The sequence below is a fragment of the Bidens hawaiensis genome, unplaced genomic scaffold, assembly GCF_021521415.1.
Source record: "Bidens hawaiensis isolate Kalapana, Puna unplaced genomic scaffold, B.hawaiensis_p1.1 tig00032115_1, whole genome shotgun sequence".
In the NCBI taxonomy this organism is placed as follows: Eukaryota; Viridiplantae; Streptophyta; class Magnoliopsida; order Asterales; family Asteraceae; genus Bidens; species Bidens hawaiensis.
Window position 1 is genome coordinate 401 of NW_027495452.1, and position 25,388 is coordinate 25,788.

Sequence of the window (25,388 nt, forward strand, 5' to 3'; positions counted from 1 at the left end):
TGCATTGTTCTTTGTTTATTTATTCTTTTTGTGATTGAAGTTATGATATGTTACTTTATTTTCTTTTGTTTGCTAAATCATTGAAAATAATACTAAATTTGCACGCGTTGCGCAACGAAAGACCACAAAAGATATTAACGTTGTCCAAGGTCTATAACTATAAAATTAAAACGTTTACTTGAACCCGCCCTATCGACTAGCACTGCGATGAGCACATTGAACCATGAAAAAAGTTGACGTCAGATATGTATACGTTTACATGGGTGCTCAGATGACTTGTAAGTTTTCACCCGCAACTTAGTTTTAAACAAACTTATATAAAGATAAACACGTCACAACTCACAACGGTATACTCAAAATTTTATAAAACAATATACGTTAAAAGTTATAACCAGAAAACAACAAATACAAAAAGTTATGTTACTTTTAGTTGATAATTTAATAATGACATGAAAACACTGTACATTCAACTCCGATAAAAAGACCCCTCATTTTTGTGAGTTGTTACGATTGATATAGTCGTGGCAGAGCCGACTCAAAAGAAGACCGAGAAAGGCAATAGACCCATGCCTATTTTCCTAAGAGGCCCATAATTGTTGAAAAATTATATATTTTTATATAATTTTGTTTTAAAACGTAAGTCTACAAAATGATTTATTGTTGCAATGAAAATAGTGGTAGTTTATGGAATTAAAGGCCATTGGTTCAATGTCATTTGTAGTATTTTTACTTTTATAGAAAAACTTTCTTTTGTGTTTTATATCACTATTAAAGTAACTTTTTTTTATTATTATTGGTTTTTTGCTTTAGTCCATATTGAGGTTTGAAAATGCAACATAACTGATAAAAATGTCAAAGTATCTATCACATAATTAAAAACGTGATTTAAACACCGTTTTTAATACTCGTACTAAGCTTCAAAATTTTAAGAGATTCTTAGAAACGACTCTATGCGTGGACACGTTCTTTTTGAGGAAAAATTATAATGCAAGAAAAGATCATTATTATTTGGATGATAAAAGTGAAGTGGACAAAATGTTAGGCAAATTAGGAGCATAATGTTCAATGTGCTATCAATGCATACAGTTATCTAGAAGTTTTATTATTATTTATTTTATTTCATTGTTAACCAAACATACAAAAATAAACGGCAAGATAACAAATAATCTTTTAAATTTTACAAAGTATACATATCTCAATCTTAAATCTATTTAAATCTATATAAACGAAACATCTCTAAATTTGCTCAAACTATCATATTGTTTTATTTGTAAACGGAGGATTCCCATACATTTAACCTAAATTCGGATACGAGTCTCACCAAACCTAGATTATTTTTAAACGGATTATAACATTTCATTAATGTAAAAATTAATCTCACCAAATATTTGTTATGAAAATCCTATAAATCATGGATATACTAAATATTAATATTCGGATTCAGAAAAGAGATATTATTTTGAAAACAATTTTATAGTGAAAAATAAGCGGGTTATGAATCTTACCAAACTCACATAGTTTGGGCTATAACATCTCATTTATTTATGAAACAATTTCATCATCATACCCTAAGTATATCATTAACTTCTTAAAGTACATAAAATTAATATATAAAAATAGATAGAATTACAGAAATTGTCCTTTATGTTTGAACTAAATTTCAGTGGTTGTCCTTTATCTTTAAAAGTAACATGTTTTATACTTTACGTTTCCAAATGTTACACCGTTTGTCCTTTAGCCCTAACCCAGTTAGTTTTTATCGTTAATTATAGTCATGTGTCTTGCACGTGAGGGTAACTTAGTCATTTTACCCACTTATTAAAAATTCATTTTAAAAATTAAAGAATATATATATATATATATATATATATAGGATAGGGTTAATGTAAAAAATAATATTTTTGTGAGAAAAATAAGAATAGATCTAGACCCTTGGATCTATGATCTATGGTTGAGATTGGTAGTTTCTAAATAATTGTATTGTTTCATATTTACATTGTATAGTGTCATATTTAGGTGGTTTGTTTTATTTTAAAGCTCTTCTCACACTTCTCACAAAACACTTGTTTTTTATTTGAACTCTTTTATATATATATATATATATATATATATATATATATATATATATATATATATATATATGGTAGGGTTAATGTAAAAAACAATAGTTTTGTGAGAAACATAAGAATAGATGTATACCATTGAATATAGGATCTAGTGGTTGAGATTGGTGGTTTCTAAAAGTTGTATAGTTTCATATTTACATGTTATAGTGTTATATTTAGGTGGTTTACTTTATTTTAAAGTCTTCTCACACTTATCACAAAACAATTGTTTTTTATTTGAACTCTTTTATATATATATATATATATATATGATTGATTTCTTTTGAGAACCACTTTGAGTTTTAAGAACTCGAAAGAACTCAACGTAACAAATTTTTTTTACACATGTGTAATACGTAAGTGTAAGTGATGTAAAAAAAATTACGGTATTTTTTTACACACCAAATCGACTTTTTACACATGTGTAACTAACGTTTAAATTTGTGTAATTATCAAAAATATTTATTTTCTCTCCTGCTTCATTTTTTAATTAAATTTAATCTAAGCCATACATTTCAAATCATTAAATTAAATGTGTGGTTTAAAATTGAGTTCTTAAAGTTCTTAAAACTCATCATGGTTCTTAAAATAACCCTCTCATATATATATATATATATATATATATATATATATATATATATATATATATAGGGGAGGGATATTTTGAGAACTTGATGAGTTTTAAGAACTTTAAGAACTCAATTTTAGACCATACATTTAATTAAATGAGTTGGAATATGTGGATAAGATTAAATTTGATTAAAAAAAGAATTAGAAGAGAGAATAAAATTTTGTTGATTACACAAGTTTAAACTTTAGTTACACATGTGTAAAAAGTCGTTTCGGTGTGTAAAAAATAACGGTAATTTTTTGTACATTACTTACACTTACGTATTACACGTGTGTAAAAAAAATTCAAAAAAAAAAAGTTGTTACGTTGAATTCTTTCGAGTTCTTAAAACTCTAAGCGGTTCTCAAAAGAAATCAATCATATATGTGTGTGTATTCTCTCTCTCTCACTCTCTCTCTCTCTCTCTTCCGTTCATACACAATCACCACCACCGTTTTTTCCGGCGAGCCTCCACGGCCACCGAAACCCCTACCCCACCAACCTCTCTCCTTCCCTTTTAAACAATGGCCGGAAACCACTACCACCGGAAACCACCGCTGCACCGTCGTCGTACCCACCTCCGCCATGACTTACTTTCATTAAATCTACCACAACAACATTTCTGTCTCCCATCGACAACACCATCTGAAAACCTATGGCTATAAACACCATCGTGCCTTTGCCGTGAACTCCTGGTGGCGACTGCGGTGTCACTCGTAAATGGATTTTGCAGATCTGAAACTCATTTCTCAAAGAATAGATCCGAAACTACTTAAGGAGGCTGTCGTAGTGGCTGACGAAGGTTTGAGTTGGTTGCAAGGTTATGGGTTATCACCGGAAAAAAAAACTCTTTATACAGATCCGAAACGACACGGTGCGGCGGCGGTTTCCGGTGGTGGTAGTTTCCGACAAATGTTTAAAATGGAAGGAGAGAGGTTGGTGTGGTAGGGGTTCCGGTGGCCGTGGTGGCTCGCCGGAGAAACGGTGGTGGTGATGGTGTATGAACGATTGAACGGAAGAGAGAGAGAGAGAATACTGTATGCATGTATTCATTTATTTCTAAAATGTTTTTTTTAATAAGTGGGTAAAATCTAAGTTATCCTCACGTGCAAGGCACATGACCATACTTAACGATAAAAACTAATTAGGTTAGGGCTAAAGGACAAATGGTGTAACATTTGGAAACATAAAATATAAAATATGTTACTTTTAAAGATAAATGACAACCATTGAAATTCAGTGCAAACATAAAGAATAATTTCTGTAATTCTGTCTATAAAAATATAAATATTAGAAATGAATAATGTAAAATAACTTTGTAATACGGGGAAATCAAAACTAATGATATATATAATTTAAAGAGTTTGTATTGGCTTTCGTTCGCGAGAATAACACTATTGATTATACTCTTAATTACAAGAACATTTAAGTTGTTTTACATTACATACAAACTTTTAATAGAGAATGTATGGCTAGTTTTGTACTATAAAATAATACAGAATCACAAAAAGTAAAATGTTAATCTATTGACTCATTCATTGTCGATCCTTCCTATTTGCTCTCATGATGGCTCCTCCTTCACTATCAGGGTGGAGAGAGTGCGTTTTATCGATCGTTTGTACTCTCTCATCTCTTAACATTTTTTCTTCATGTTAATGTAAAATTATTTTTTTCTTCCACTTCTTACTTCATCCATAAATAATCTAAAAAGTGGTTATATTCTTAGTCCTCATTCCTAAACATTTCTTATGTACACACACGCACTTTTATGTCTCACATTGGTGGAGCGAGCGCTTTAAACCTAAATGAAAAATGGTCACGTTTTTTGAGAGAACCACCATACGAAGTGGTTTTTGACGGTACCAGCCTACCTGGTAGCTGCAACAATGTTCCGGTTGGTACCGATTCATCTTTCCACTCTTTCAGTATCATATTTTCCCCACTTCGTCCACCTCACTACTCAACCACCATAATCCACCTTATACTACAATTTAATCAACTCTTGAGCTTTTGACGCTAAGTTTTTGTTGGTACCAACAAGGGCATGTTTTGGAAGTGAGTAAGGTGATGTTTGTTTTTTTGTCAGCGCCACACAAACAACGCGCATACATTGCTATCTACAAATTGTTGTTTTTTCGAAAATGTTTCATTATAAAACATCTGCGTGAATTCTTCTTGATTCAGAATTGGATCAACTTATAAGATCTTCTAAAGTTTACAGAGAGTTATACACCACCACCCATTTTGACATTGTCCATGTAACACCCTTGGCAAACACAACATCGGCAGGACATTTACTTATGAACCAAGGATCTCTCTTGTCCACTGCCGATGTGGGATTTGCCTAAGTGTGGGACGATGTTGTGTTTGCCAAGGGTGTTACAAACAACCCCCCTTTGGACTCATCGTCCTCGATGAGGCGTGTCCCATCATCCCGAACGACACAAGAGTGGCTTTGATACCACCTGTAACATCCGGCCCCTCGCACCACCAGTTTTGTCCGCTCTGCCCACGAAGAGCTCACGGATTTGTTTTTGGTTGCCCAAAACGCGTTGGTGATTGAAGAGGCAGGACATTATTTATGAACCAAGGATCTCTCTTGTCCACGGCCGATGTGGGATTTTCCTAAGAGAGGGACGATGTTGTGTTTGCCAAAGGTGTTACAGTCCACCACCACCACCCACTGTCTGCGCGAATATGTTTTTTGTTTTAAAGGTAAAACACATTTAAATTCCTTTTATTTGTTAATTTACTTATTTATTTTCTTTTTAGAAACCTGAAACTCCTAGAATAAGATTTTGTACATAAAGGTCAAATTAAAGACATAAATGACTTTTAACTTAACATCACAACGTAACAACATTAGTTATAAAGACTAAAATAGAAAGAAATGAAAATCACATACACTTAAGAGGAAAAAAAAAGAAAATATATATTATTGAGATTTTCAAAGTCATAAATATGTTAGAAACAAGTAAACTATGTTAGAAACAAGCCAAAGCCAAAGAAAAAACTCACGGAATAGAGAAAATAGAAATAGTGAAATACCAAAACACGTCAAAAAAAACCCTCTCCTAAACATATAACCCACAAGGAACCTAAAAACCGACATAACCTAAAAACCGACATGCGGAGAAGAACCTAGCTTGAGCAATCTAATGAGTATGGCATGGGTCTTTGTATTATCCACGTGAAACAACTAAGAATCGGTATTTTCCAAACATTTTGATGGTGTTAAATTTGCTCAGTTAAAAACCAATGTTTATCTCGCTTTTCAAATGACTCACAAACCCTGTCAAATCCTAGCAACACCACATCACATCCGACCCCGTAAAAAATATAGTTTTAAATGACCCACAACCATCAAATCCTAGCAACACCAATTTCAAATCCGACCGGTAAAAAAATATAAAAAAAACTTTTCATCAACCAAAAAGGTTACATCTCAAAACTTTAACCTATATAGCAAAACAAATTACGTTAATCAAAACCCATTCACCTCAAATAATTTTTTTCTAATGACTCCCAGCTATAATTCAATACATAATCTGCCATAACCGCCCTAACGATTTCACAGATAATTTCCCAACAGTCGCCAACCCAGCTTCAATCGTAATTAACTGTATTACGCAAATGTAACGTAATAAACCCATATTATTATTATTATTATTGTTATTATTATTAATAAAACTTATATTAATTAGGTGTGTTGGTTTTTCTCACGTGCCACGTTTGCAACAGTTGACACACACACACATACATAGAGCCGGCCAGCCGTCTTAATCAAACGGCAACAACATTACCAGAAAACAGCCGCGTGTGCCAACGTGTCTCCTGTGTCATGGGGCCCACCTGTCCCCTTTCAACCCTACACCCCGCCATTCCTTCTTCAATTTTACATAGTTACCCATCACCTCTCCACCCCTCTCTCTAACTTTTAGTTACTTTCCCACCCCATGGGCCCCACCATGACATGTCACGTGACTATTCCTATATAAAACCTGCCACCCCCTTCATCATTCTCCATCACTTCAACATACAACCAAAACACACATTCATTCCATCATCATTTGTTTTTTAAGGCTAACTGAAAGTTATTTTTATTATTATTATTGTTATTATTAATGGCGGTTGATGCTTTGTGTTCGCCGTTGGGCCCACCGGTATGTGAGAAAGACGCAAAGGCGCTTCAGTTTATTGAAGAAATGACGAGAAACGCTGACGCCGTACAAGAGAAGGTGCTGGCGGAGATTCTTAGCCGGAACGCCGAGACGGAGTATCTCCGGCTGCATAATCTCGCCGGTGCAAGTGACCGGGAAACATTTAAGTCCAAGGTTCCGATGGTTACTTATGAGGATCTTGAACCCATTATTCAACGTATTGCTAATGGCGATAAATCTCCTATTTTATCAGCTCATCCAATTTCTGAGTTTCTCACTAGGTGAATAGTACTTGATATTATTACAAAATTTTAATAATAAGTTATACATTCTAACTTTTTGTATTATGAACATGAACAGCTCAGGGACATCTGCCGGTGAGCGAAAACTCATGCCCACGATTAAAGAAGAGTTGGATCGACGGCAACTGTTGTACAGTCTTCTCATGCCAGTGATGAACCTGTAAGTTGACAACTAGTTAACGTTATTTGAAAGAAAGTACAATAATGATTATGAAGAAAGTAACACCATAAATTATATTTCATATTTATTTATATCTCAATATTTTATTAGAATTATAATACGTATCAAAACATAAATATAAAAATTTTTAAACTTGTTTTTGTCTTATATAGTTATGACTATACTGTCTTTGTAAAGTAAATTAATACAATACGATTATGTGACATTTTTTTCTGTATTGTTTGTAATAGGTACATGCCTGGATTAGACAAGGGAAAGGGACTATACTTCCTATTTGTCAAGTCCGAAACCAAGACACCCGGCGGGTTGATGGCCCGACCCGTTTTAACTAGCTACTACAAAAGTGACCATTTCAAGACCCGAGCCTTTGACCCGTATAATGTGTACACGAGCCCAAATGAGGCTATTCTTTGCCCGGATTCATTTCAAAGTTTGTATTCGCAAATGTTATGTGGACTCTATGAGCGTCAACAAGTACTTCGCCTTGGCGCCATCTTCGCCTCGGGTCTTCTTCGTGCAATTCGCTTCCTCCAGCTTAACTGGCGGGAGCTTGCACGTGATATCCGAACAGGAACTTTGAATTCAAAGATTTCTGATTCGGATATCCGAGCATGCATGCTCCGGGTGCTGCGACCAGACCCGGAGCTTGCGGATTTTATTGAATCCGAGTGCTCAAAGGATAACTGGGAACGAATTATCACACGAATTTGGCCGAATACAAAATATTTAGAAGTGATTGTCACAGGTGCAATGGCTCAATACATTCCAACTTTGGATTATTATAGCGGCGGGTTACCGAAAGTTTGTACAATGTACGCTTCGTCCGAGTGTTATTTCGGACTCAATCTGAACCCGATGTGCAAACCGTCCGAAGTTTCGTACACCATCATGCCAAACATGGCGTACTTCGAGTTTCTCCCACACGACCCGAATTCACCAACTGCGAGAAGCGACAAACTCGTTGACCTAGTCAACGTGGAAGTCGGAAAAGAATACGAACTAGTAATCACCACTTACGCAGGCCTATGCAGGTACCGCGTAGGTGACATCCTCCGTGTCACGGGGTTCCACAACTCTGCCCCACAGTTCCGTTTTATCCGACGCAAAAACGTGCTTTTGAGCATTGACTCGGATAAAACGGACGAGGCAGAGTTGCAGTCTGCGGTGGAGAACGCGTCAAAACTTTTAACCGAATTCAACACCACCGTAGTTGAGTACACGAGCTACGCGGACACGAAAACAATCCCGGGACATTACGTAATCTATTGGGAGTTATTAATAAAAGATCCATTAAACTCTCCCACAAAAGATGTGTTAGAAAAATGTTGTTTAGCAATGGAGGAGTCCTTGAACTCGGTTTACCGACAGGGTCGGGTCGAGTGCAATTCGATCGGGGCGTTGGAGATTCGGGTCGTGAAAAACGGTACGTTCGAAGAACTCATGGATTATGCAATATCAAGAGGTGCTTCGATCAATCAATACAAGGTTCCACGGTGTGTAAACTTTACTCCGATTATGGAACTACTTGACTCGAGAGTGACGTCATCGTGTTTCAGTCAAACGTTGCCTCATTGGACACCCGAACGACGTCGTTAATTGAGTTGGACGTACACGTACACGAACACGTACAGGTGATTAATGATTAATGATTTACGTATATTGTTTAGTTGTCACGCGAAACCGACCATATTTGAAGTCAAATGTAAGAAAGATTCGATGGTTTAGGATTTGTGTTTTTTTAATGTGTGTGTGATTATTAATTAATTATGTATAGTTTTAATTAGGCGATTAAGATGGGGACGTTACAAGTTTTTTTATTTTTTTCTTAAATAAGAACTTGTACGTATGCATGTAATGTATCTTGCTTGTGTAGTAAGAAATTGAAACTCCTTTCTTTGATGTATAAGTTGATTCGTCACAACGTTTATTTTTATTACGTGACAAACAAGCTAACAATATTCAATATATTAATTTCTCTAAAGTGGCACATGGATTTGTGACTTGTATTACTTGTTTTGTAATTTTAACACGCGTCGATCATCAAAAACTTCAAATTAATTTGTTCTGAAACATTATACTTTTGCATATACAAGTCACATTTGCGCATGCTTATATGCATAGGCCGATCTAACATAATGAGGAGTATCCCGGGATGCTGTAGGGTCCAAAGAAAATTTTAAGATAGTCCTGAATTTTGCTTCTAGATCCACCACTACTTATGCGTGTATATCTTGTTAATTATCGTAGTTTGAAACTCCTTTCTTTAACACATAAGTTAGTTTGACAGAAAGTTAAAATTTGTTACGTGACAAACAAGCAAATTAACAGAGTTCATGATAATAACAATCTAATTAAGGTGGCACATGGATTTGTGACAGCTTGTATTACTTGTTTTGTAAGTTTATCATGAGTACGGATTGTTAAAAACTTAATTTGTTCCTAGACGTGAACAATAACCAAAAACCGTACTAAAGTACTTTTGCATATGTAATTTGCGTATACGATACTTATACGTGTGTATCTTGTTAATTGTCGTAGTTTGGAGGCTATATGCCTATATCTAGTCTGGACATAATTTCATATGAAGTAATTAATTAGTGTATGTTTATTAATAAAAAAGCAAAGTGAAAACTGTACAGTTGTTAGGTTGGATTTAATATAGCTAGAATTGCATGCCTTAATGAGAGGAACGTGAAATTCATAAATGGATGTGAAGTTTTAAACCACAATGCACATGCAATTCTTCTCTTCTCGTTGGACGTTCTTTTATTTAGTTATATTAAATTATATTTATATTATTCTTTTTTAAATCAATGATTGTTTAATATTATATTGCAATCATCATTAAATATATAGTCCAGTAATTAAGTTAATAATAAATCACATATATATAATATATTAGATTATTAGCTATATGTATTGCAACAAATGACTCAAGGTGGTTGGAAAGACATATAATATGATCTTAGTTAAATATTTAGCTTTGAAGTAATGTCACGATTGTTTAAGTAAACATATATAGTAAAATTAGGTTAAAACTGCATAATAAAAATTCGTATACGTAACGGAATGTATGTAGAAACACACACGAATAATTAAGCACATATAGAGAAAATTTTCCAGTTACATGAAAATTTAAAACTTTGAATAGACGCAAAAAGACGCACGCAAACTTTTTCGGCCTACCATTTTGGATTTTGTAGACTACGGGATTGATTTTCTACAAGCATCAAAGTAAAAAAGGTGACACTTTTCTAAACGATAACACGATATGTATGCTCAGGGCCGGCTTCGAGAACACGAAATTTTTTTTGGGCCAAAAGCGAAATTTTTTTTAGGCCCTAAGTAATAGGAATATTTTGTTGGGTTTAAACAATTTAATTTTAAGTGGGTTTACTTGGTTATGATTTGAGTTGTGTAAAAAAGTTTTGTATAAAAATAAACTTAATAATGTTTCAAATAAGAATAGAAACCACAACCTCTTGGTTCTTTGTCATACATCTTTGCCACTAGACCAAACTATTGTTTATGTAAATGTGTTGAAACATTGATTATACATATTCTGTTTCATAAAAATACATATAATTTTTTTCTATAAAAAAAGTTTCGGGCCTAGCGAGGTGTCGGGCCTATGGCCGTCGACTACCCTGCCTCACCTTTGGGCCGGGCCTTTGTATGCCAGGCTGGCACTGCTACAAATGTAAATGAATTAATAAGAATATGTTCTTCAAACATATCCGATTGAAAGAATATGTTCTTCAAACATATCCCGATTGAAAAGAAAACGATTTAAAATCTTAATAATTGCTTTCAACATGTGCGTTTGGCGGGTACGCAGTGGAAACTCGGTCATCATCGGTTAAACTCACACATATAATTAAGAGTATGTTTTTCTTAGTCTACAAGACAGATAAGCTAAGGAAGTGCATTTGTAAGCTAGGCTTAGCCTACAAGTGACGCATGACTAAAAATCTAAAATATGTTGCGCATGTTGGACTAGCAGGCCAAGGGTACTCCTTTTGGGCTTCGAAGTTGGTTGTGTTGGAGTTAATTCCCGAACCGAGTTATGGGTCGGGAAGGTGGGGCTGGTTTGAGCCAATGGATCGATCTCAATAATTATTTAATTATTGCAATTAGAGATAATTATCTTTGTTATTTATTAGATAGAGATGGGATTTTATTTAATAGATAAATAGGAGTTTGTGTTTTACTCTAATTGTAATCGAGCCTCTATATAACCCCAAAGAATTCATGTAAGGGTTAAGAGAGAATTGATCAAGTTTTGAGTTAATTTCTTGATTAATAAAATTGGTGAGTTGTGCCAAATATATTCTCGTGTTTAATTCGATCCGGGCCATTAATTGGTATCAGAGCAAGGATTGAATAGCCTATAGATCGCAGGAGAAGCAAACCAAGAACAACCAGGTTTGTGTTCGAGCGGCGAGACGAGAATTGTAGATCGAACAGAAGGATTTGTTCGGTTCCAGCAGGTTTCGCAGGTCCTGTTCAAGCAAGGCAGGCGTTGGGTTTGTCGAATTCGAGAACGAGGGTTCGGTTCTACGGTGAGCAGTGACAGGTCGGGCGGATCTCTGGCAGTTGCTCATTCTTGTCCGGTAGTTGCGATTGGAAAAGTAAAGAGGTCCGTTGATCAGGTTTACAAAGAGAGATCTCGGATTTTTTTTTTTTTTTTAGATGTGTTAAAAATTGGGTTCTAATATATAGATCTCGGATTTCCAACTTTTCCAATTTGTGTGATTTGATTGTTTTGTGATTAAAGGAGTGTCACAAACGTATTTGGATTTTTGTGGATAAGGTTGCAGAGATTTCTTTTTGTGTACAAGGAAACGCAAAAGTCAAAGGATTTTTATATTTCTTTCTTTTTCTCAGTTACTATATATATATATATATATATATATATATATATATATATATATATTTTTTAATTTAGCAAAGAGGCATTTGTTAACGGGTTTCAAGAACGAACGGATTCGGTTCTGAAAGTTGTTCAGGACTGATTTGTTTGTGTTTGTTCCAACGGACTGAAGCAAGGGAGTTCGACACCGTTAAGTGTTTACCGACGGAAGAGAAAAAAGGCTTCAATGGCAGATGCCGAAGAAAGACCGATAATCTCACCCAAAGCGAACGGGGGGATATCATTGTAGGTTACAAAGCTGAATGGAACACATTACATCACATGGGCGATTGTGATGGAAGCGATTTTGGACGATCAAGGATTATGGGAAGTCGTTCACCGGAAGAGGGCGCGGCTATTTATGCGAAGAAGAATAAAACGACAAGGTCGTTTTTGTTTCAAGTTATGGAAGGTAATATTCTTCTTCAGGTTGCTCAATACAAGAATGCTCGAGAAATATGATTTTTTCGATTTATTTTAAGTTTTACAATGCAATTTCACAAATATGGTCTCACCCTAAACAACCTTAATTTAATCATTGCTAATTAAGAATGGTTTGTTTTCAGCCAATTATTGATGCTAAGAGACTCATGGTGCTAGTTGGGGTCTGGGGAAGTTGGCTATGACTTTGTTTGAAAGTTAACTACATAGATCTTGTTTCATGATATTCAAAATTAATATTAGAAAAAATACACTACCTATTTATATAAATATGGTCTTTTAACTTTACTTGTTTTCAACATTTGGACTCACAATATAATAAGTTCTACCCGTTACATTGAAGATTATTCAAGATGATTAATTTAGAAGTAACTAATGTGGAGTTTTTATACCTAATAAATAGAAGAAGATGGTTATTTTGCTAAAAAGGGAAAATATTCTCATGTCCTGTGGGTCATAGCTCCGAGGGCCCGAGTCATATAAAATAAATTTTGTTGGGTTAATAATAAGTATGGCCCAGAAAGAAAGCCTCCTAGTCCTTGCTCACACATGAGTCATGATTATGCGAAAATAAAAATAGTAGTTCACAGATAAATATTTAGGTCGAATACGAATAATTAAACTGGATTATTTCCTAGTATCATTTTTCATGAATTCAGTAATTAACCCCCCTTACATTACTCTTCTTCCCGACTTGGTTCCCGTAATCCCGGTTCTGTGTTTAGTGATAAATAGTAGTTCATCGGTAAATATTTAGGTCGAATACAAATAATAAAACTGGGTTATTTCCTAGTATCATTTTTCATGAATTCAGTAATTCACCCCCCCCCCCTCCCTTCCATTACTCTTCTACCCGACTTGGTTCCCGTAATCCAGTTTCGGTGTTTGGTGATAACTGATAAGCATGCCAAAATTTAACAAACCTTAACTCTAATGTTTTTGATATGTAAATAAAAAACATAGAAAGGTGGAGGCCCCAAGCTCATGCCTTACCAGACATATATATTGGGTAGGCTCTGCCACAATGCAGCCAAGATCCAAACGACTAATAAATAAGATTTTGAGTTAAGTGTCATTTTAGAATATCTGGTTTGTTCAGTTACGTAACTTTAATACCGTTTTTGAATTTATTACAAATGACTATCTTAGTTTTCTAAAGCTTGCAATTTTAGTACTTTAATCTTACCCCGTCAATTTTTGTCCGTTAAGTTAGGGATACTTTGGTAATTCTGTTAATTTCTTTATTTTTTTTCCCTTTAAACAAACTCCTCTCTTTATATCTTCAAAACCCTAAATTTACATATCACCCCATCCATTTCCCTAAAACACAATTGTTCATTGTGTAAAAAAAACAAAGTGATAGGAAAACAATGACATTGAACCTACCTAAAACATGATAGAGGTAGGGTACTAAAAAGACACAAATAACCTTAAGTACCACCCGCGGGTCAGAGGGGATCCCCTCATAAGCCACTCGCGGGGTCATATAAACCACCTGCATAACTCAAGGCAAAGGAAGAATATTTATCTATCATAGAGACTATGTGCGGGAGGATCTAGACGCCCTCAGAAGACATCCGCAGGGTATTGTTTACACCTGCAAGGATGTCCAGAAGGCAACGTCATAGGACATATGTGATTAACCAACTTCATTCTAGAAGATTTACCAAGATCCCCTCGTGGGAAACACGTGACCCTTCAGCCAATGGAAGAAGGACACCTGGCGAGGTTGTGACAACCATGTAAATGGCTAGGTTTATCTCATCCTATCATATACGGACACGTGTCCATGTGGTTGCAACCATGCACATGGGACGTATAGCTCAACCTATTACATGAGGACACATGTCTAGGCGGTTACAAAGACATATTCTAGAATGGGACAGCTGAGCCAATAATATTCTCATAATCCTTCGGCTATAAATACCCCATAATCTCTATGAGGTACACATTCACTCTTCACTTTTTACTCTCAATACTTAAGTATTTTATCTTCACCGGAAATTGTACTTATTCTCACGCCGGAGGGTGGTTACGGGAAGACCCCCCCTCTTGTCCTTCCCGTAACGAGCTTACGGTGCTTGTTTTGCAGGTTTCTGTCACTGGACTTATGGAGATTGTGCTCATGTCGTTAGTCGGTTTATACTTGATTCATACCCAGTGGACTCATTGGATCTAAGATCCGTAAGGAGATTAGGTTCCGTGTTTCTTCACACACATATTTGAACCCTACATTCCGTCAATCCCCAATTTCAATTTGTATTTGGATCTTCCATTTGAAGTTGCTTGTAGCTATAATGGTGATTGCAAATAAAGTTGCTTGTAGCTATAATGGTGATTGCAGATGGCGGTGGCGAAAGGAACTCACTTTTCCAGTGATGGAGATGGTGCAACGGAGATGAAGATAATGGAGGTGGGTGAAGATGGTGGATGTAAGTGTTGGTGAGGCGAGCAAGAGTTGGGTGCGGCGGTGGTTGGTTGCAATTTTCCGGCGCACAAGAGGGGCGTTTTTTCGGTGAGAAGATGGGTGAGACAGTCCGGCAAATAGAAGGTACGTTTTTCCGGTGAGTAGAAGGTGGGTGCGACAGTTGTTGGGTGCGTTTTTCCAGCGAGGATCGATGGAAGAGAAATGGCTTGATTTGGGGATTTAGAGTATGGATTAATGTCATGAGCTAGGGATTCAAAGGGTTAGAGAGTAGGAGATTAATGTACGAGTTAGAGGAGAAAGGGCTTGATATGGGTTTTACAGATATATTAAATATTAAAAGGGTTAAGTTTAGTTTGAACATGCAATAACCATTAACTCTTGAACCAAACATGTTTAAAGGAAAAGAGAAAATAAAGAAAACGAAATTACTTAAGTGTCCCTGACTTAACGAACAAAAATTGACGGGATTAAAAAAAAGTACTAAGATTGCAAGTTTTACAAAACTGAGATAGCCATTTGCAATAAATTCAAATACGGTACTAAAATTACGTAACTGAACAAACCACATGTACTAAAATGGCATTTAACTCTAAAATTTTAGATGACGTTTGACCGAAAATAATAACAACCCACACTTCACTACTCCTTTCACTTTCCGTACATCGGTACATGCCAAGTTTACTTTGTGATACGTTGCTTTTGGTGTAGTATCTAAAAGCACCTAAATTAGCATGGTATGTTTTAAAAGCTCTAATACAAAACTATCACATAAATAACCTAATGTCCTATCACATCCAGGGGCGGACCTAGGTGTAGAGGACAGGGGGTCGGCCGACCCCTGTGGGAAAAAAATATATTCTTACTATACTATTAAAGCAACACATATTTTCTACATGTCATTTAATTAGGTTATCCTCATAGGATGCCAAGTATACAGTTTCTATAAATAAATTATTCACCTAATAAACAATTTGATTTTAAACATTAACTCCTAAGTTGAAAAAAAATTTCAAAATAAATGGTTGTAATCACAATTTATTGAGTAATAAAGACAATTAATTGTCTTCATTTTTATTTTTAAAAATTTTGAGGTTGTTATTTTTTATTTTTTTATTTTTGGATTTTAGGAGATTATTTATGAACGTCTCGACCGGATGTACGGATGTTTGGATTGAAGTGGTGCTTTAAATCACGAAGTTTGGATTTTATTGTTACTTTATTAAACGTCTTAATCAAACTTATAATTGTTATATCTCATTGTTATATTTATATTTGAAGCATTCTTTATGTTGTGTGTTTATAGGTCTTATAATTTCAATAACAATACTTTTTATAACATACAACTTATGTTACAACATCTACATGTTTACCCTTTATAGTTTAAATCATATGACTTCAAATTTAATTAACGTCTATTTTCTTGTTTCATGGTATAAATTAGAAATACGTGGTACAAATTAGAAATATGTTTTAACTTGTTATTTTTCTCTTTTTTATCTTTATATGTTGGATTCTTTTAATTAAAACAACAATGTGATACATTATATTAATGATGGTTCGATTATCTTACGTTTACATTTCATTAAAATGTATAACACATGCATACTTATACGAAGTTTTATATATTTTCACATGTGTGTAACACGGGCTCTAACCTAGTCTTTTATTAAAGCATCATCATTTGTTAAATATACCGATATAGTATTAAAATTCAAGAAAATAAATACGTTAATTACTTTCATCAATAAAAATATATTTAGCATGCTTATCATATAACTAATTTCATATTAATTGATAATAAATTGTGTAATATACAACGAAAGATAATGCATGCCGAAACCTACTTCTTGTGTACTATAAGTAACCCAATATTGAATATTCGTTAAACGTAAATATATTTCAAGGTATAGAAAAATCTTTGGGTAAGATGATAACCAAAACGCTCACTAAAGATGATATAGCAAGAGTAGGGATGATTAGTTTGCCACAAGGCAAAGTCGAAAAAGATATAAAAACGCTTATCGGTGAAGATGATTTTAATGAACTTGTACATAGGATTAAGTTTACTGGTGTCGTTATGGTGAACAAAGAAGAAGAAGAAAAGGAAAAAGAAAATAGAAAGGTGTTCGAGCTATGGTTTGCTGTAGATGGATACGATTACCGATTTGGAGATTTCTTTCAAGTAATCAATACTTATAAGTTAAAGGAGGGGGAAACTATTACGTTTGATACTAAGGAATATTCTGGTGGAATATTGCATATTACGTTTAAGGTTCCGCGTGATCCTCAAACTATACCAGTACCACCAGATGAATGAAGTTGATCAAAGTGGGTATTTTATCGATATCTAAGCCGTCTATATCTAAGCCGTCTATAACTCATTAGTAACAGCTATAAGAGTATCCACAATGTCAAACCTATAATAGATGCTCAAGCTATACCAACCTGTTTCAGAGCGCCCACAAGGTGTTCGATGAAATGCTCGTTTTCATTACAGAATTCTGCAACAACTTTGACAGAAGGATGAAGATGTAGTCATGTAGAAGAACAGCAACAGTGTTCACTTCTTCCATCCGCCATGTCTGCACTTTCAACTGTTCAGTTGTTTCGTTTTTTGAAGTGCCCACAAGGTGTTCGATGAAATGCTCGGTGTAAGTATTTCTATGAGCTTCGGTTCAAAAAGCTGTTGAACCGTCGGGTAGCTCTTGTTTCTGTTTTTTTTTTCCTTCTCGTTTTGAGGTGGAGACATTGTCTAAGTGTCTCGGTTGAAGTTGTTCTCAATTCGGTGGTTTTTTTTTGGCCATGTCTAATGGTTTTTGGCCTTGCCCCTTTAAGGGGTTCCATTGTTGCCCCGATGGTGTTGCTGGGTCTAAGGGGATCCGTATGCTTATGCCTCATATTAAAAGTCACCATTTTGGTTCGGATGATAGAAAAAATACTTTGAGGCGTGCTATTGCTGAAGACCCTTATCTTTTTACATCTGTTTGCGAAGCCCTTAGGTTGTCTGAACAATGGTTGTGTTGGGAGTGCATGCGTCTTCGTTCCTTCCGTTGGGCGTGTCACCATGAAGATCGGGTTATTCGGTTTATTCCAAGGGAAGGGGATGAGGAGGGTTTTATTGTGGGAGTCCCTAGACCGTGTGTCACAACGGAGCCTTCCTCATCTGGAGAGGTATGTGTGGATGTTGCTCTCCTTGACCGGGTTTTTTCTCTTCCTATTAAAACTGTTAAGAGCATCCCTTTTAGTTGTCGCATGGCGTTTTCCCAAGCCTTGACCACAGCTTTGGACAACGTGGTGGCTATGCCTGATTCGGTTGATGCATGGATTCGTCTACTACTTTTACCTCGGTGTACGCTGCGTGTGTTTACGCCAGTCAGCCGCCACGATAAGAGTTCGGGCAACAGGAAAACAGGTCAATGCCTCAGTATACAGCGGGCGCTAGCCCAATGGAGGGACCGTGAGGGGTTTGGCACTCTCATTCAGTCTTTGTTTTCTCAACCTGCGATGGAGGGCCCAAACGGTTTTAAGAAAGGGTCTGATAAAAAAAGCGAGGGGGTTCTAACGTCAAGCAATGTTACGTAAGGTTGCCGATGGTCATTTTACCGCTGCAGTTAAGGTTCTATGTTCGTCTGGGGTCACACCACTTGATAAGAAAACTTTGAAGGCTCTCGAGGATAAACACCCGTGTATGCCTCCCCCCACCATGCCCGCTTTCTTACCAGCACAGCCTCCCCTTGTAGCAGAGACTGACAGTGTACTGGTGTGCATCAAATCCTTCCCTAAAGGGACGTCGTGTGGGAGAGATGGTTTGAGGGCTCAACACCTTTTGGACGCCCTTTGTGGGGAAGGGTCCGTGATTGCGGCTAGTCTGCTTAGGGCGACTGCAGCTATGGTTAACTTATGTTTGAGGGGTGGGTGCCCTAGGAGTTTGGCGGGGTTCGTTGCATCTGCTCCCCTTACGCCTCTTCTCAAGCCCGATAATGGGATTAGACCTATTGTAGTGGGCTCAATCTGGAGGAGAGTAGTCTCCAAGGTGGCTATGAAAGGGGTGAGGAAGGATATGGCCAAATACCTTGGCGACTTTTAGTTTGGGGTCGGGGTTCCAAACGGGGCTGAGGCAGTTCTTCATAGTGCAAATAGGTTTGTAAATGCGCACCACCGAGACGGGTCGTTGGCTATGCTTACAGTCGATTTTTCGAATGCCTTTTAACCTTGTGGATAGAACTACTCTTTTAAATGAGGTAAGGAAAATGTGTCCATCCATCTTTGCTTGGGTTGATTTTTTATACGGGCAGCCAGCTAGGCTTTATGTGGGAAATGATAATATTTGGTCTTCCACAGGGGTGTTCAGCAAGGGGATCCCTTAGGGCCTATTCTGTTTGCCCTTGTTTTACACCCCCTTGTCCACCGGATCAGAGATCGCTGTAAGCTTCTTTTTCACGCCTGGTACCTGGATGATGTGACCCTTATTGGAGACGCTACTCAGGTTGCCAAGGCTTTAGACATCATCAGAGTGGAGGGCCCCTCTTTGGGCCTCTTCTCAACATCAAAAAAACTGAAGTTTTTTTGGCCTACATGTGATGGGGCGAAGACTCAAGAGGGTTTATTTCCACGGGAGATTGGTAGGCCGGTGCATGGTGTAAAACTTTTGGGTGGTGCTGTCAGTAGAAACGAGGAGTTTATTAGTGGCTTGGCCCTTAAAAGAGCAAAACGTGTGGTTGAGCTGATGGAATGCCTCAAAGGCCTTCGTGACCCTTAAAGTGAACTCCTCCTGCTTCGTTCGTGTATGGGGGTCGCTAAACTTCTGTTTGGGCTTAGGACGTGTCAGCCTTCCTATGTCGGAGGAGCCGTCTCTGTTTTTGACACGGGTCTTCGGAAAGCGATCGAGGACATTGTTGTTTGTGGTGATGCCTTTTTTGGGGACCTACAATGGAGGTTAGCTTCCCTCCCAACCCGTTTTGGGGGTCTTGGGATTTGCTCGGCTGAGGATGTCTCTTCCTACGCTTTTGTGGCTTCAAGGGCCCAATCTTGGGTTCTTCAAGACCACATCCTACGGGAGTGTGGGGGTGGGTTGTTTGACTCTGATTATAGGGGTGCGTTGGATACCCTGCATAATTCTCTTCCTGATCTTGATCTTGGCGGTTTCGACTTTAAAGACATCGCCCCTCCTAAAGCCCATAAAATTTTGGCGAATGCCTTATATGGTGAAATCGTCAAGACAGTTGAAGAGAAGTTCGTTTTGTCCCCGCGGCAGCGAGCCGTGTTTGAGTGTTTACGTGCCCCTCACGCTCAGGATTTCCTGTCAGTTGTTCCCATTGAAGGTTTAGGGCAATGTATGTCGCCAGTGGAATATCGGGCCATCATCAAATACCGGTTGATGGTACCCCTTTTCTCGGTGGATGACCCGTGCCCCGTATGCCGAAAGGCTTGTTTGGATTATTTTGGGGAGCATGCAGTCCATTGCAAAGAATTACCAGGCTTTAAATATCGACATGATCTAGTTCGAGATGTGCTTTACGACGTCCTTAAGCGGGCCGGGATCTCGGCAAAAAAGGAAGCCCCGGTGAACTTCTTAACCGACCCTTTAGATGGGAGATCAACCCTACGACCCGCTGACATTCTTGTTTTTGGATGGGAAAAAGGGAAGCACGCGTGCGTTGATTTGACAGGTGTGTCCCCCCTCGTTGGGCTACAGGACCATGGGTTTGTGGTGGGTCATGCGATAAACAAGGCAGAGGCGGGTAAAGTAGCAAAGCACGAGAAAGCTTGCCTTGAGAATCAGCACGTGTTCATACCGTTTGCTTTCGACACCTTTGGCGCTCTCGGCCCTGACGCGGTTCAGTTCCTTAAGTGGGTTCAGCAGGTGGTCAGCAGTAACTCCGCCCATGCTAAAGGGAACGTTGTGTTTAGTAGGGTAGGGTTTGCTATTCAGAAGAGGGTAGCGGCGCAGCTTGTTGCCCGTCTATCTGCCATTAGTCTGTAATTATCCCGGTGTAAAAGTTTTCTCTCTCTAGGCATCTTAATTTGTGGTAAAAAAAAATAAAATAAGTGTTTTGTTTAATGATTAATCTATTGAATTTATAATAGATGTAAGACAATTTTTTAGTACAATAATCTATAAACTATATATCTAGTTATACAGGAAAGAAATATAAGTAGCACAACAAATATGAAAAGTGTTTCGTGTTTGAAAGAATATCACCTTTTTTATATTTTTTTATCACACCGCAGGAAAGAAATATAAGTAGCACCACAAATATGAAAAGATTTGATATTTAGTCAACTCTAAAACTATCTAAAATATCGTAAAGTAGTATTGTAACGATAAGAACCAAATATCCTATCAACTAATTTTATCACACCGTGATACCGGAGTTTTTTAAGTTTTTGTTTTTAATATATATATTAGTTTGGGTACTTTCAATTGAGATGTGTAGGTTTTTCATATTTTTAACGAACAAAAATACACGAACACAAACATGTTGATTTTTTTAAATGAACAAACATGAACACAAATATTTGTCTAATGAAAAAGGGGGACGTTGATGTAGTTGACGATGGCGGATAGTATCGAAAGTTAACCGGCGGTGGAGATGATAGACCAGCAATAGAGAACATGTAAAGAAGATAAATTAAATTAGGGTTTGAGGATGAAAATATTTACCAATAAATAAGTTCTTATAACCCATTTGATAGCTACTAGGGTTTGGTAAGACCAATAACCCGTGAAAATTATTCTTTGATGATTAAGGGGTTGTTTCACAAATAAATGAGATGTTATAACCCGTTTAAGGATTATCCGGGTTTGGTGAGACCCATGACCCGCGAAAATTATTTTTTGATTATGAAAGAGTTTCACGAATAAATGAGATGTTATAACACATTAAAGACTATCTGGGCTTGGTAAGACCCATACCCGCGATTTCGGGTCAAATGCATGAGAAGCCTCCATTTAAAAATCAAGCAATCTGGTGGCTCTAGAGAATGCGGGGAACAACCTGAGAGCGACATGTAGGATTTCATGGTAGACAATTGTATAGATAGTTAAACACGGTAGCTCTTTAAAAAAAATTATTTCCATTAGAATCTCCCTAACCTTTCACTTACAAGAATTTGAACACACCACCTTCATTTGGAAATGTGGACATCATACCACTAGACCATTCAGTCGGTTTTCATTATGCTTGTTACGGTACCGGAATTAAAAAACAAATATCAGCATTTGGTCAATAGTTTGTTTTCGTCGTGTTCATTACGGTACTGGAACTAAAAAACAAATATCAACATTCGGTCGGTTTTTGTTATGGTACTGGAACTAAAACAAAATGTGGTGAGTCTACGCGAATTCGGTCGGTTTTCGTCGTGTTCGACACGATACGGTAACTGAAACAAAATAATAAAGAAAAATGAACAAAAACAAAATTCACATTCGCTAAGTTTTCATTCCGTTCATTATGGCCGAAACTAAAAAACAAAACAAAAAACAATAAAACAACAAAAAAATATACAACCAATAGGTAAAAGTGTATGATAAAAGAAGTAAGATAAGTATACATAGAAATAAGCTAGAGATCGGGAAATAAACAATCAAGGAATGAAATCACCTTGGTTTCATTTCCACCGGGTGCACATATTATTATATAATATAAGTAGCTTTTAGTTTGTGTGTTATTTTTAGTTTTTTTTAATAATTGTTTTTTTAATTATTATATATGTATATTTTTCTTGTAGGATATGTTTATGTATTAAACTTAAAGGTTACATTAACTTATAAAACATGTTATATTTATTAGTTGTAGTTAAAATATAGTTTGCTTTGTTTTTTGTTTATATCTCAAACTAGTTTTTATCCCCCATATTACGGGGGTTGTTCTATATTATTTGTTTCTAATATTTATTTATTTTTTGAATTTTTATTTTTTATTGTATGAAAGTTAATAATATACTTATGGTTTGATGATAAATTGTTTCACAAATAAATGAGATGTTATAGCCCGGTTTAAAAGCTATATGGGTTTGATGAGACCCAAGACCCGTTTATTTTTTTTACTATAATATTGGTTTTTTAATTATAAATTATATATCTCTTTTTTTTAAATAAATCATATATTAATTTTTAGTATATCCATACTTTATAGGATTTTTATATCAAATATTTGATGAGATTAGTTTTTTAATTTAATGAGATGTTATAACCTGTTTAAGAAATATATGGGTTTGATGAGACCCATACCTGTGAATTCGGGTCAAATGCATGAGAATCCTCCATTTAAAAATCAAACAAATCTGGTGACTTTAAAAAAAAGGGGGGGGCGGAGCAACCACATCACGATACGTAGGATTTTTGGATCTTCGTTTATATATGTTATAGATGTGTCTCATTGGTCTAGTAGTTAACGTGACCCAACATTTTGTTATTTAAGATGTGAATTTTCGTCTTAATATACATCAATGCATAAAGAAATTTATATGGTTTGTGTTATTTTCGTTCGCATTGAGTTGTTACGGTTCGTTGGTGATGTAGAACGTATATGTTGTTTAATGGATCACCAAAAAATGGCTCTCATGTGTCTGTCAATTAATGTAGCCCAACATTTTGTTTTTTGTTGTTTAAAATATATATTTTGTGCTTAATAGTGAATTGAGCTTTTAATAAATTGATGTATTTGAATTTCTATAGGTCAATTCTAGTTCCACGTCTATTTGAAATGGGTACGTCATGTGTTATCATTTCATTTTTGAGTGACTTATTAGTTTATTATATTTTTTCTAGTATGATTTTTAGTTTGTGATTTTCTTATTATTTTGTATGTATTTGTTGTATTTATAAATTTTGTAGTTTAGTTATTTTTGTGTATTAAAAGACACATTTAATTTGTTAATTAGTTTTTATTCTTATCAAATATAATAGAAGTTATATTAGTTTATGAATTATATTAACGAAAATTTTATGATCATATGTAAAAATTAAGTTTTTAAAAATTTATTTTTTATTAATAATGTATACGTTTTAATATTTTATACATAAATATTTGTATTATGAAGTTTTGTAGATTTGTTTCCTTTTTATATGTAAATGGGTAATAATTGGAAGCCGTTATTTGAAAGTGACGCTATAATTATAATAAACCGTCCTGAAAAACTCTTTTCTCGTCTTCTTTATCAAATTATTCGTTCATTTAACAATTAGAAACCCTAAGCTAATATTCCCCTTAATTAGGGCGGATTTTGTTGTTAAGTGAAAGTTTTGTAGGTTGTTGAAGAGATTGTGTTTGTTCTTAGTTTATTTAATCAAACATTGTGTTAATAATAATTTATAACCACTTTTAAAATAATATATTGGTTTTAAATAATCTCAGCTATCACCTTTTGGCCACTGACGATCATGACTAATGACTAATTTTGATGCGTGTTCTAGTGATATTGTGATGTAGTAGACTTGTTCATATCCATTGCAAATTGTTCATTTAGATTTTAAATGAATGAACATGAATGCACACGGGCATGCCCTTATTTTTTATGAACGAACATGAACAAAGTAATGATAAGGTACCTTGGAATACCAAGGATTCTTGTGTAGGTCGCCCGCTGGGACCGAACCACGTAAAAATTCTTGTGTCGTGTTTATCATTTATTTTCTGTTTACTGCGCGTGTAATCGTGTGTGCATGTTCGTGTGTGGTTCTGCTACGCCGCTTTGTTCCTAACAATCTTTAAGCCAAACATATCTATATGATCATCTTTAACCATTATCAATAACATGTAATGGTAAAATTAGTGAAAATAATCCTCTGTCTCTCGTATTGGATCTAAATCTTTCAAGAACCCATATAGATAAATCTTGATTTACTCTTCATATATTGATGAATTCTAATAGTCCTTAAACTCGAGATGTTATAGACGTCTATGACCATACAAATCTAGAACCATCTGAGAAACCGAGAACCAAGATAGAGGAGCCCTACAACAAAGCTCCAACTAATGAAATACATATAATAAATATATCCATCATAGTTATTTAAATTTGTAACCTTTATACACTTATTGGTCTTGTTTAAACATTGTTGCAAAAAAACGACGAGTGTTCCAATAGGAGTTGTAATGGTTCTAATGGACGTGTAGGCCTTTAAACCAACGAAACGAACACGAAAAATGGTGTGTTTGCGTGTTCATTTAACTTTAAACGAACACGAATATTAATCGGACAAATATTTATGTTTATATTCGTTCATTTAAAAAATAGACATGCT

At 35.8% G+C, this 25,388-nt stretch overlaps 1 protein-coding gene across 1 annotated transcript; it reads left to right on the top strand.

Moving 5' to 3' along the window:
- Nucleotides 1-6,762: 6,762 nt before the first annotated feature.
- Nucleotides 6,763-9,171, top strand: LOC143583060 (putative indole-3-acetic acid-amido synthetase GH3.1). Its single transcript, XM_077065478.1, has 3 exons — nt 6,763-7,156; nt 7,236-7,337; nt 7,589-9,171. The coding sequence occupies exons 1-3, from the start codon at nt 6,840-6,842 to the stop codon at nt 8,952-8,954; spliced, it is 1,785 nt and encodes a 594-aa protein (XP_076921593.1). The 5' UTR covers nt 6,763-6,839; the 3' UTR covers nt 8,955-9,171.
- Nucleotides 9,172-25,388: the final 16,217 nt, after the last annotated feature.

Bases quoted from the DNA above. Each gene is read 5' to 3' on its own strand.
- LOC143583060 (XM_077065478.1), top strand. From the start codon at position 6,840: ATGGCGGTTGATGCTTTGTGTTCGCCGTTGGGCCCACCGGTATGTGAG. The intron at 7,157-7,235 runs GTGAATAGTACT...GAACATGAACAG, and splicing joins ATTTCTGAGTTTCTCACTAG to CTCAGGGACATCTGCCGGTG. The intron at 7,338-7,588 runs GTAAGTTGACAA...TGTTTGTAATAG, and splicing joins CTCATGCCAGTGATGAACCT to GTACATGCCTGGATTAGACA.